The sequence below is a fragment of the Petromyzon marinus genome, chromosome 54, assembly GCF_048934315.1.
Source record: "Petromyzon marinus isolate PM22_M1 ecotype Great Lakes invasive population chromosome 54, UKy_Petmar_22M1.pri1.0, whole genome shotgun sequence".
Lineage (NCBI taxonomy): Eukaryota > Metazoa > Chordata > Hyperoartia > Petromyzontiformes > Petromyzontidae > Petromyzon > Petromyzon marinus.
This window is the reverse complement of record NC_133720.1, coordinates 8,490,429-8,504,640: the sequence shown is the minus strand read 5'-3', so window position 1 is coordinate 8,504,640 and position 14,212 is coordinate 8,490,429. Positions and strand designations below refer to the sequence as shown.

General features: G+C 46.5%; 1 protein-coding gene across 1 annotated transcript in view; it reads left to right on the top strand.

Annotated features, from left to right (window-relative positions):
- The window catches only part of LOC116954143 (uncharacterized), a 36,165-nt gene extending 22,525 nt beyond the window's left edge, over nucleotides 1-13,640 (top strand). Inside the window, exons 11-14 of the mRNA XM_032974606.2 lie at nucleotides 3,013-3,165; nucleotides 4,687-4,765; nucleotides 5,698-5,783; nucleotides 5,953-13,640. Of these exons, the coding sequence (XP_032830497.2) occupies nucleotides 3,013-3,165; nucleotides 4,687-4,765; nucleotides 5,698-5,766 (301 nt within the window). The 3' untranslated portion in view covers nucleotides 5,767-5,783; nucleotides 5,953-13,640. The remainder of the gene's footprint in view (nucleotides 1-3,012; nucleotides 3,166-4,686; nucleotides 4,766-5,697; nucleotides 5,784-5,952) is intronic.
- Nucleotides 13,641-14,212: the final 572 nt, after the last annotated feature.

The following is a 14,212-nucleotide window of genomic DNA, read 5'->3' as shown; positions in this document are numbered from 1 at the left end:
ACACTGGGAGTTAGCTACAATGGACCAGACCCCGGCTCAGGTTCCGGACCAAGTGTTGGAGACTCTTGTAGATGTAGAACGTAGATTTTCGGATGACGGTAGCAACAACGAACCCCGGTCCCTGTGGTGACCCGGCTTACATGCTCCCGGGTCGGGGCCGGCTCCGCCCTTGGCCCCGCCCACCTTCGAGAGAGCTCTGGCTCTCGACTCTTCTTGAGACAACTTTCCTCGGACACGTGACCACCCTTTAGCCCCCATCTGGGGGCCCCCCTGTAGACGTTACCGGTCACGTGCCTTCGGGGTCAACCAGAGTGCCATGACCCAGGGTAACCCTGTCCCCGGGCTGACACTCTCTCACTCCCTCCGGTGGGAGACAGCACTGCACGCCATGCGTTGTGCCATTGCGCTATCCCAGCGCTCACCAAGCCCTCACTAGGGCTGGTACTATACCTACCTACGGGGTGTCCGCGATGACGGTGCATCGCACTCCGTACCTTGCTAGAGCCGTCATTACTTTGTGACATGCAGGATGCTGCTACATATGTGGTGTCCGCGATGTGAGTACATCGCACGCCATGCCCCTCTAGGGCCGGCACCATACAGTGACATCCGCGATGTCACTACATATGGATGGCTTCATGAACGAATCTTTGTTGATAGTCAGTGGGTTTGCAAAGTACCTTCGTCTTAGAGAAATTAATTTCATGTGAGCCCACCGCATTAAAACAATGATCAGCCACGGCTAAGGTATTGGTCCTACAGTGTTTCAGATCTGCCTTATGTTCACGAACACGGTCTGATACATGTCGCTTAGTTTCCCCAATGTAACTACTGCCACAGACACAGCTTATTTTATAGACGCCGGAGTATTGCATATCAGGGATCACATCCTTCACAGATGGATCAGATCCGTACTGTGTTAAATCGAACCTGGATCTTGTGTTTGTTCATGATTTTGGAAATATTTTTGGTGACCCCTGCTATGGTATGGCAAGGTGATGGTTTTGATGTGGTCCTCAGATGGTTATTTCCCAACAGTTGGGGTGATAGCTTTACGGATTGTGTAGTCTGAATATCCATTCATTTTGAGAGATTGGTGTACATGTTCCAACTCACTGGCTAGGTGATGATGGTCGGAAATGCATCGAGCTCTATGGTGTAGAGTTTTGATGAGGGAATTCTTCTGGGATGGATGGTGGTGGGAGTCAGGTTTTAGGTAGGCATCCATATGGGTGGCTTTCCTGTAGACAGAGTGTCCTATTGAGCCATCTGGTCTCTTTTCGATTAAAACATCCAAGAATGGTAGCTTGCCATCCTTTTCCACTTCCATGGTGAATTTGATGGCTGGGTGTATGGAATTGATGTGGTTGAGGAATTGGTTCAGAGCTGGTCGGCCATATGGCCAGATGATGAACGTGTCATCTATGTACCTCTTCCACAAGGACGGACGTAGAGTGGATGCCTGGATGGCATCTGTCTCAAACTTTTCCATGAAAACATTGGCTACAACTGGAGATAAGGGAGTACCAATGGGGTACCTTCAACTTGTTTGTAGAATGTTCCATTCCAGGTGAAGTAAGTGTTGGTGAGGCCACTGCCTCACCAACACTCTCACCCGGGCCAGGACATCAGCATTCAGTCCTTGTTGGACCAAGTCTTCAATGATTGCAATGGTGTCAGGCACAGAAACTTTGGTAAACAAAGAGAATACATCGAAACTCACGAGCAAATCACCTGGAGATAGTGATATGTCCTTAATTAATGATACCAAGTGAGCTGAGGTAAGTACAGCTGAGGTGGTCTTGCCAGTGAATGGTTGTAAGGTCTCAGACATAAATCAGGCCAGTTTGTGGGTGGGTGAGTCAATGGTGGAGATGATAGGACGAAGGGGTGTACCTTCTTTATGGATTTTTGGCAAGCCATACAATCTGGGTGGTCTAACAGCAGAGGGTTTTAAGGAAAACCGCGTGGTTGGTTCGATTAAAGATGTCGAATCGGTGATGATATTGTTGGTATTTGTAACTAAGCTATTGGTGGGATCTCTTTTAATTTTTGTATAGCTACCATCATTAAGTAGGTTCTGAATTTTGTTATTTTCCGATCTTGCCACGTCTGCAGTAATGTGTCCCAAACCCTTAAGGGCTACATCGACCTGGGCAATGATATCAACCACTGGGATGTGTTTAGGGGTGACTGCGAAATTCAACCCTTTAGCTAGAACCGATTTTAGGATATCGGAAATTAGACTGTTACTCTGATTGATAACAATTTTGTCAACGTCTAACTTTTTAATGTGTGGATCTGGCTTCTTCTTGGAAATGAGGTTGAACTTGGAAATCAGGTTATCTTTGCATTTAGCTGACATTGAGGCAGCTGAAGAGGCTGTCATGTTACCTACATGTTCCCATTCAGATGTAGACATTTTTTCCGTCAATGTTAAGTGTGATTTCAGGAGAGTCTTGTCTAAAATATCTAGTTCAAATCGGAGCAATGTTATTCTCTCTGAGATCAGGGCTAAACCGGCCCTGAACAAGATCCGTTCAGCATTAGGAGATGTGATAGCAGCAGATGTCAGTGTAAAGGCGATCGGTATTACCTTAGTGTCGCAGCATCTCATAAGAAATGTGAGCGACTCGATCAGATGAGCCTTCTTGTCTCGAAGTTTGTTAAAATATCTAATAGTTGTGTGGAAACCCTCCCCGTAGAGGCATTTAAATATTTACTTAAAGCTTTCGTGACTGCAGGAATTGATATTCTTTAGGTCTTTCGGTAAAGTTACGTAGATGGTTCAAATAAAATAACAAAAAGCCACGACGTTTCGATCACAACACAACTGAAAGACCCAAAGAGTATGAATTCCTGCAGCCACGAAGGCTTTAAGTCAAGATTTAATTTAAATATTATTTGAAAATTACATATCCCTGTTTCTGTGTCACCACATCCCCGTGTTGCCCATGACTCCCATGTCCTGCGTTTCTGTCTCCACTTCCCCCTTGGCTCCATGTGTCCCAGCCTCAGTGGCCTCTCTCCATTCCTGGGTGACGATGAGAGTGAGACACTGAACAACATCGTTACCTCCAACTGGGAGTTTGATGGGGAGGTGTTTAGCGAGGTGTCTGAAGACGCAAAGGACTTCATTACAAACCTCCTCGTCAAGGGGAAGGGGTGAGTGTGCACGTGCTTGTGTGGGTATTTGCGTGTACGCTTGTCCGTGTGTGCACGTGCAGGCGTGTGCGCTTATGCATACATACACGTGTGCGTTTCAGTGTGCCTTTGCACCTGTGCACGTGTGTGTGTGCATGTGCGCGTTTGAGTGTGTGCATGTATGTGTGTCCGTGTGTGTACCCGTGTCTGTGTGCGCGTGCAGGCATGCGCGCTTATGCGTGCATGCATGTGTGCGTTCCAGTGTGCCAGTGCGCGTGCATGTGTGCGTTTTGAGTGTGTGCGTGTATGCATGTCCGTGCGTGTATGCGTGTCCGTGCGTTTACGCGTGTCGCGTGTCCATGTGTGCATGTTGTATGCGTGTCCGTGTGTGCGCATGCACGCTCGTGCGCTTATACGTGCATGAGTGTGTGCGATAGAGTGTGCCTGTGCACGTGTGCGTGGGTGTGCGTGCTCGTCTGCATGTGTGTGTGCGTGTGTTTGAGTTGAGGCAGTGTTGTCCGGCCGGGTGGCTCAGTACTTGAGCGAGGGGGTTGACTCAGGCCATTATACTTTGGGGTCAATACTCTAAATGGGGAACCGCTTTGTGGGTAAGTCACCAGTGATTGTTCTATGGATAGAGTCGTGCCTGCCATAGGAATGCAAGAGGTGAATGCTGACAGCTGGTGTGTGGTACAATACATGCCCATATAACCTCGTGGTTTAACCCACCACGTTACATGTGTAGTGAGTTCAACTGAGTCGCAGACGTATACTTGGAGGCAACACATTTATTTAACACCAACACATGGGGTAACTTCCCCTTAACAGAATAACAACCTATGGTGGTGACCACCAGGCTAACTACACTAATTACAACGCCACTAGCTACTACGGACCGAGACCACAGCTCAGGTCCAGGTCCACGTGTTGGAGACTCGTTGAGCGGAGAACGTAGACCAAGGTTTCTTCAAGATGAACAACAACAACCCTGGTCCCCCTGGGGACCCGTCTTCTATTCTCTGCGGCGTGGCTGGCTCCGCCCTTGGCCACGACCACCTTCCAGAATCCTCGGGAAGGATCTGGATCCCAATCACGTGACCACTTGGGCCCCTTTGGAGACTTAACTGGTCACGTGTCCTCTCGGGTCAGCCAGAGTGCCATGGCCTTTAGTAACCTCATTCTTACGGCCCTGCCGTACTGCACACCAAGTGTGGTGCCATCCAGCGCTATCAATCAGCGCTCACCAGGCCCCTCTAGGGCCGGTACTACACCCACACCATTGTGGTGTCCATGATGTCGCTACACCGCACACCGTGCCTCTAGGGCCGGCACTGCACAGTGACATCCCGCGATGTCACTACACATGTATCTGGATTTTTCATAAATTCACAAAACCATGCCAGCTCTCAGCTTAAAATTCGAGAGAGGTAGGAAGAGTCTAGACATCCTAATCACCATAAGATAACAACCGGCACTGATGACGGAAGTGATGAGGAACTGAACTATTTGCGCTAATTGCTGCGCTACCACTCTCTTTATTAGGTGGCGGCTGAGTGCCAAGGGGGCCTTGCAACACCAATGGCTTCTGAAGAGCAACCTGCACAGCCGCCTCACCAAACAGGTGCGCCTGCCCAGAGACACCCGGGTAATGCCCGGACACACCTGAGTAACACCCGGGTACACATAGGTATACCTGGGCACACCCAGGTTATGCCTGGACACACCCGGACACACTTGGGTACATCTGAACACACGTGGACACACCTAGATACACTTTGGTAACACCCTGACACACCTGTATAACACCAAGAGACACCCAGGTAACACCTGGACCCACTTGGGTAACACCTGGAGACAACTGGGTACACCTGGGTAAAACCTGGATACACCTGGGTACACCTGGATACACTTGGGTAACAACTGGATACACCTGGGTAACACCTGGATACACCTGGATACACCTGGGTAACACCTGGATACACATGGGTACTCCTGAGTACACCTGAGTGCACCCGGATACACCTGGGTAATGCCCAGACACACCTGGGTACACATGGGAACACCTAGATATACCTGGGTACACCAGAATACACTCGGACACACCCAGAAAATACCTCAGCCATGGTCAATCCACTGCTGGATGAAGTCCTCCCCTAGCCGCTACAACCTTTCACGACACTTCGATGTAATGATCCATTCCAACACCGGCACATGAACTGATTTTAAAGCACCATCTCCTCGGCAAGTGTCCTCTCGGGCGTGCTCAGCTCCTGGCGGCCACTCTGTCACTATTCCGGATTGTTCGGCCATCGTACCTTCTAGCCATGACCGGTCTCCTAAGTGGGACAATGTCTCTAACCTGCCTGCGTTCTCTAATCCACGTGCTCCTCTTTCTGTCTCTAGGTGTAATTTCCAAGTACGAATCTCCCCATTTTGATTCTTTGCACACTTTTACATTTTCGATCTATATTTTGTGTTGTTTTTATTTTTTAAACTTAAAAGTACGTTGATGCTCTCCTATACACTTTCTTACCTTCACGTTTGTCATTTCAGCTGCAAGGGAAGAGGGGATCTCTGACTCAGGCCACATTGCCAGTGTTTCCCAGAAGCCTGACCCCTTAACACAACCGTCTGCCCAGGTCCTTGCTCTCATCAGCAACACAAGCACATCCATCGCGTGGATTTTGCAATTGCCCTCTAGACTATGTAATTTACAGTGAATGGGAGGGGTCTGTCTCTCCGGAGCCGAGGTGCGTACGTGTCCATGTGGCTCTCTCATGCGGCTTCTCCGTTCCTTGTGCCTTCCAGCCAAAGAGTCGCGTGGAGGATGGCCTGTGTGGCATCACGCAAGCCTCGGATTCACCGATACCCGAGGACTTGCATTGAGACCCGGAAACGTGCATAAATTTACACGGACCCATAGATTGGCATATAGACCCATATATAGAGACCCATAAAACTTACATAGATAACCATAGATGGATTGGTGGCAGAGTGATTAGCTCACTGCACTATGGACCTAGCAATTTCAGTTCGATTTACAGCTATGGCTAACATCAGTGGTAACATAATTTAAACACATTATTGATGAATTAAAATTACAATACATAAGAGGGATGAAAATCTGATATTACCGATATTAAAAAGACATAGACATACAGAGATACCGATAGACTTCATGGATATCCAAAGACTCAGAAGAAACCTGTAGACTGGCGAGACCTCATAGACTTACACAGAGACCCATGGGCCTGCCTTCACATCTCTTCAGCATCTAATGGCTGGGTCAGAATGTTTTTTTGTAATGTAAAACAAATGCAATATAATTCCATGTGAGAGGAGCAAGGCGGTACAGCCAGTAGGCTGTCGATGATTTGCGTGTGTTTGAATGTTGTACACCGGTGACAGCAAAGTGCCGTAAGGGTCAGGATCCCCGTACGTCACCATTGCCGTTACATCCCTGGACAGCCTTGGTCAAAGTGGCCTTCAAGCCCTCTCAACTCGAACCACTTGCGGTGTGCGGTGACCGCACATGAGGCGCGGTGGTGGTGACTGCGCGCACAACGCGGTGTTGGTGACTGCACACTCCCCTGTTCACGAGAACACGTCCGCAAGCATTGCCGTGTTCAAGGCGAATCGTAAGATGTGTGGGTTGCGACTGCTGGCTCGTTAAGACCGGTTTCGTGTTATTTTCCGTATCTGCACCATTGAACCATAGTTCGCCGTCGTGTAACAATGGCAGCTCAGTGGTCGAGCGAGCGGCTCGGGTCAGAAGGTTGCGAGTTCAAAATGTTTGGGCTGTGACCATCTAGTCCAGTGTTCTTCACTAGTTTTCAGAGGGGGGGGAGCACTTTTGCCAATAAGACATCATCAGTAAGAGGGCCGCCACACATTTGAAACCATTGGGGGTTTTCCAGCAGCACGATGATGGGGGGTGTTGTCACGTGTTGTGTCTTGTTAGGGGCCGCACTAAAGGCCACCAGGGACCGCCAGTGACCCACGGGCCTTGCAATGAAGAACACTGGTCTAGCCCCTTCATTGGAAACCCAGTGTCTTGCTCTGCTTACTTAGCAAATTGTGATTTGTTGTCATTGCAGCCATGATATGTGTTTCATTCATTGTATGTGCCAATGTGTTGCTGTGATTGTGTTGTGATTGTGTTTATGCATGAAATGTGATTGGGCAGGGAGCCGAACTACAAACACCGCGTTTTGTGTTTGTCAATAATAATACTGATGATGACGATGTCCTTGGCTCATCCAGGAACGACTTGTATTGTACTTGAATAGGCTCCATGGCTGACACCATGGGGAGGGCTTCATGCAGCAGTGGATTGAAATAGCAGTAGACTGTACTGTTATTCAAGTAGTCTTGACTCAAACGAACAAATAAATAGGAGAGCTAAGCAATATTAACCCTGTTCCGAAGCATCTCAAGATCAGGTCATGATGTGTTCATAATGAGCCCACACATGCATCACTCGTGTCAGCAGACTACAGCTGCAGCCCTTTTGCCAAGCCACCGCTGGATGAAGGCTCCCCACTCTGTGTTGCTCATAGGGGTGGTTTGACCATACTTCACCACAGTGGTCAGTGCAGATTTAAAATAGGAGTCCACGGTAGCTTCAGATATCACTCATCACTGATGTTAGCCGTGTCTGGCAGTCAAACCGAGGTAGCCACCACTTCATGAATGATAAGCATGCAATGTTATTGACAAAATTTAATTAATGTATCTTCCAATTGTGAACCAAGTGGCTTTCCTGGGTAACATATCATGATTGTTGTATAAAGAAATCCCCCTTGGTGAAGGATTTGCTCGTGTTGGTGAGATCGTCCGCTGGATCACGAGTGCGTCTGTGCACGGAACTTGGCACCCTGTAGAACGTGGAATGGACGTGGCTGTAGGCACCAACATCGTGGCCACTCGAGGCAACGCTTCATGCATGTCCTGTAGAGGCGCATCTAATACAGGAACAGTGTTCTCATGTTCCTGCTTTCTCATTTACTGAGCTTCACAACTCGTGCGAGGCTGCGTGTGCACAAGCAACCTGCTTGTGCTTTTTTGAGTTGTGTCTTATTTAAGCATAGTTATACAGATGTTCACGTCAACATTGTCAAGGAGAGTTATCTATCACGATAACGCTGGGGTAGTGTGGGGTTCCTGTTGCACGCCAGTGTGTGAGTTCCCCTGTTGGTGTTGTGCCGTGTGGCTGTGTCGATTTGCATGCCCCTAGTTCTATAGATGTCATATTTTGTGTGCTATTTTATTGAATTTGGTTGCTTTTTGTTTCAAGTTTTCCTTCTGTGAAGGTTTTTAATCAAACAATTCTGAATGCTATTTACAAACCGTACACATGAACGCATACATATGAGCATCAACATGTCCACCTCATGCACACGCACTGCATACGTACATGCACTTGTATCGGAGGTCATGAGTGGTGACTGATGCTAATGTAATACATGACACAATAATAATGCTGGAGAGTTATAAGTAACAAAATACAAAAAATTACACATCCCAATTAGCTACACAAACCAATGGAAGTCCATCATTTGAGCAGCATTGGTTCAACACAAGCAAACTTTAGACCGATATTTATATTCAGTTCATGGGCAAGGGTCCTCTGTTAGTTCTGGGTCTTTGTGAGTTTTTGGATATTCGTTTGAACAATGTGATATGTACTGGCCAGGGGTCGGCAACGAATACAACAAGAAGAGCTATTTTCTTAGAATTCGGTAAAAAAACTCAATATTTCGAGAGCTGCAATGCATGTGAATACAAAGACGGTCCTGAATGAATCACGTCAAACCATGTATTTTTATTAATCACTATTTTAAGAACAGCGCACGCACAATGACTTGTCGCATTTCAAATAATTGTTGGGCTTTTAGACGTTCACCATTGATCGAAAATAATTAGGAGGGTTTCGATTTAAAGCTTTCGTGACTGCAAGGATTCATCTTCTTTGGTTCTTTCGGTAAAGTCACGTAGAATGAGAATAAATTAATAAAATAACACAATAAAATTCTCACGACGTTTCGGCCACAACGCAAGCGGCCGTCTTCAGGTGAAAGGAACAGACCTGTCGGGACGACAGAGCTTCAATGAACGATGTTAAGATTCGTAGCGACTTTTAAGCTGGTTGGGAGAAGTGAGGCACCTTGACAAAGGGGTTTACATATCAAATAGCTGAGGGATTATATTGTGACTGGTCACAGAAATGGCTATGTTAAAGTCAAAACCTACACATCTACAGAGGCAACTAGTAATTTAGCATTGGAATAGCTAAGGGATTAGCTTGTGACTGGTCACAGAAATAGATGTTAAAGTAAAGGCCTACACATCCACAGAGCTTCAATGAACGCTGTTAATATTCGTAGCGACTTTAAGCTGGTTGGGAGAAGTGAGGCACCTTGACAAAGGGGTTTTACATATCAAATAGCTGAGGGATTAGCTTGTGACTGGTCACGGAAATGGCTATGTTAAAGTAAAAACCTACACATCCACAAAGGCAACTAGTAATTTAGCATTGAAATAGCTAAGGGATTAGCTTGTGACTGGTCACAGAAATAGATGTTAAAGTCAAAGCCTACACATCCACAGAGGCACCTCGTACATGGACGCCAAAGGGGGCTGCAACAACTCAACTGTCATACAGTAAACCGATGTGAAAAACCTGATTCTAAATTACATCAATATAATAAATGTACTCAATATATTCTACAATAAGCTGAGCTATTAACATTAACTGGGTATACACTACACTATATAATGAATACCATATAGTAAACCAATAAAAACAAAAATATAAACTACCTAAATGTTATATCACAGTGTTATATGGTGAAAAAACGGGTGGATTCTTACCTTCCACTTCAGCACCACGGACAGCTACGAGCCCCGTTCAGACGGACGAGTCCATCCATGGTCGGAGCGGAGGAGGAAGGAGGGGAGAAACAGCTGCGAGGCGCTGTTATACTCCATGTTATAAACCATACCATTAACCGTGGTGTGAGAGGTATTAAGAGTCAGTGCCAGCGAAAGAGCTGCGGTCTGAAGGTCATCGTAAAATACAATTAAGAACCGAAATTGTTTAAAACATCTTTCCAATGGTTACTAAGCCAGAATCCATCTTCTCGGTTGAAATTGTCTCTGTTTGTATATGTGGATGGCCTCATGAACGAATTTCTCATGGTAGCCGGTTGGTTTGCAAATAACCTCTGTCTTGGAGAAGTCAATGTCATGTGAGCCCACTGAATTATAACAGTGATCTGCCACGGCAGAGGAGTTCGTTCTGCCGTGTTTCAAGTCTGCTTTATGTTCGCGGATGCGGTCCGAGATGTGTCGTTTGGTTTCTCCAATGTAGCTACTACCACAGAGGCACTTTAGTTTATAAACGCCCGGGTACTGTATGTCTGGAACAGCATATTTTACAGATGGAACCAGATCACGGATTTTATGTACTGTGTTGAATCGGACCTGGATCTTGTGTTTATTCAGGATTTTGGAGATCTTTTTTGTGACCCCTGCAATGTAGGGTAAGGTGATGGTTTTGAGTGGCTCAACAAGAGGATCCTTCTTCCTGACTGGAGTGATGGCTTTGCGGATTGTGTAGTCGGAGTAACCATTAGCTCTGAGAGCCTGGTGTACGTGCTTGAGTTCACTGGTAATGTGTTCCTGGTTGGAAATGCATTGGGCTCTATGGTGTAGAGTCTTGATGAGGGAGTTCTTCTGGGATGGATGGTGGTGGGAATCCGGTTTCAAGTAAGCATCTGTATGGGTAGCTTTCATGTAGACAGAGTGGCTCATTGAACCATCAGGTCTCCTTTTAATTAAGACATCCAAAAAGGGTACTTTGCCATCTTTTTCGACCTCCATGGTAAATCTGATGGCTGGGTGTATGGAATTGATGTGGTCGCGGAATTGGTCTAGAGCAGGCTGGCCATGTGGCCAGATGACAAAAGTGTCATCTACGTACCTCTTCCATAAGGTCCGGCGTTGAGTGGCAGTCTGGATGGCGTCCGTTTCGAATTTTTCCATGAATACGTTGGCTACAACCGGAGATAGGGGGGAGCCCATTGGGGTGCCCTCAGTTTGTTTGTAGAAAGTTCCATTCCAGGTGAAGTATGTGTTGGTTAAGCAATGTCTCACCAGGGGGGGTACATCAGTGTGCAGTCCTTGATGAACCAGGTCTTCAATGATAGCGATGGTATCAGGTACCGGAACTTTTGTGAACAAGGACACCACATCAAAACTGACAAGCAGGTCGTCTGGGGACAGGGACATCCCTTTGATTGTCGATACTAGGTGAGTGGAATTTAGTACCGCAGAGGTGGTTTTTCCAGTGAAAGGTCGTAGTATATCAGCAAGAAAACGTGCTAGTTTATAGGTGGGGGAGTTGATAGTAGAGACGATGGGACGAAGGGGTGTATCTTCTTTGTGTATCTTTGGGAGGCCATATAATCTTGGTGGTCTGGCAACAGAGGGTTTCAACGAGAACTGTTTGGTCTGATCAATTAATGCTGTTGAATCAGAGATGATTTTGTTCGTTTTGGTAATCAAGCTGTTGGTGGGATATCTTTTTATTTTTGTATAGCTGTCATCGTTGAGTAGTTCTTGAATTTTGTTGTTATATTCTGTTTTGTCCATGATGACAGTGGCATTGCCCTTGTCGGCTGAGAGGACGACAATATCACCTGTCTTTTTTAATTGAGATCATTCAAAGCGTTCATCTTTGCTGATGTTGCTAGGTGACATCTTAGCGTTTTTGAGGGTTGCAGTGATTTCTGATCTTGCTACGTCTGCAGAGATGTGACTCAAGCCCTTGAGTGCAACGTCGACATGGGCAATGATATCATTAACTGGTATGTGTCTCGGTGTGACAGCAAAGTTTAGACCTTTAGCTAAAACGGATTTCAGGCCATCAGAAATGGAACTGTTACTACGATTAATTATGACTTTGTTGACGTCTATCTTTTCGGTGTGTGGATCCGATTTTTTGTTGGAGAGGTGATTGAATTTGGAAATCAAATTGTCCCTACATTTGGTCGACATAGTGGCAGCCGAAGAGGTAGTCATATTGTCTACATGTTCCCAATCCGAATCTTAACATCGTTCATTGAAGCTCTGTCGTCCCGACAGGTCTGTTCCTTTCACCTGAAGACGGCCGCTTGCGTTGTGGCCGAAACGTCGTGAGAATTTTATTGTGTTCTTTTATTATTTTATTCTCATTCTACGTGACTTTATCGAAAGAACCAAAGAAAATGAATAACGAGGGTGTTTTTACTTTGCGATTATTGTGTCGGGAGCCACGAAGCAGTCCTCAAAGAGCCGCCGCACGCGGCTCCGGAGCCGCAAGTTGCCCACCCCTGTTGTAGGCGAATAAAAAGTTGGCAAATGTCTCAAGCAACTACTGTTTCACACATGCTAACACGCTTACACACGGACAACACAGGTGATTTTGCTCACAGATGCACAGATACACTTATACATTTACACCAGCCTGTAGCTGTACTTGTTGATGATATGGACAGGAGTATTGGCAAAGGTGCAATTTTTACGTTGTTGCTTTGCACCATTACAGATTTTCACGTTAATTTATTTATATCTGTGATTATATGGATCCCCGTCAAACAAATGTGCAATTTCCATCAGCTGATGGCTCGGATGACTGCATTTGTTTCAAATGACACGCATTCATTTTTCATAACCTAAAGCAGTTTTACAAAGTGGCTTATGGCATTCATTTGTACAAAATATAGAAGTGTTTTTTTTAATACACAAAGGTTATATGCCGTATTTTGAATGTTTAAACCACTTATCTCCCCAGGAGATACGCATGGGTCAAGAACAGTATAGAATCCGCATGCATAAATGCGGACAGCTCAGTATCCCCACTTTAGCAAAGTGGTTTTGGAGATCTCACTCTTGCCGTTTGGCCCTCTCCAAAGCTCAAGGCGAACGGAGAGAGAGTGACCTGCCAAGTGGCTCAGCAGCAGGGCGAGCAGCTCTCAACCAGAAGGTTGCAATTACAAAATCTGGTTGGTTGGGGGGGTGACTCAGCCCACAATCCTTCCAGGGTGAGAATATGAGATACCACACTTTGTGTGGAAGGAAGTTAACAATGATTGTCCTACGAGAGACTCGGAATGTGGATTTCCATCACGGCTCAAGGCTGTGAATAGGGGATGAGCGCTGCCTCAATGCACGTGAGCAGCAGGACACCACTTGGACTTTTTTTGTGAAAGTCCATTTGCAAAAACTTCAGAATCATCGCGACTCACTCATCCCCATTGCTGGAATAATGTCAGTCCACAACTGAGGGCGTGGAGTCTTGCAGTGAGCAAGCCGAGACTGTGCGGTGGGAACACATTGATTGGCAAAGCTGTGCACAGTGCCTTAGGTGCGGGTGGGACCGTTTGCTGGGAAATGATGTAACCAGCGAATGGTGGCTTCTGTTTAATTGTGAATTAAAAGCGACCTGGATTGCGTGTCCCGCCAGTCTGTGCCGTGTGCTGTGAGGGTCGGGGTTATCGCCCCCCAAAGGCGACATTGCAGAAACTCCCGATTTTGCCAAAAACTCGAACCTCCTTTGAAGAATGTCCGTGAGCCCAGAGAGCCACACGGCTACCGCTGAACACGAGCCACGAGTCCGCTCCAGCTTGGGGTTCTCCATATTTAGTCGCCTCAACCTCTCCTCCTGAATTGGTCACGGTCCAATGTAAAACATAAGTAAATAAGAGTAGTACAGTCCTCTACTAACGAAAACAATTCGTTCCCGCAACACGTTCGTAAGTATAACTGTTCGTAAGTAGAAACGGAGTCATGTACTTAATTTAAACGCCCACACTCACTCCCAGCGCGAGGCCGACTCGTTACATCTCGCGGAGAATCGCTCAGCTGAACAAAATAGTGCTGCGGTTTAATATGCGAGCTTGAGTTCGCGTTTTAATGGAAGTTGGATCGCGAGTGCGAGTGTTCGTAAGTCAGGGACTATGTGCAACTTACGCAAAAGTCTCGGTTGCTTTTGTTTCAAACAATGGACCTCAAAAAACAAATTGCA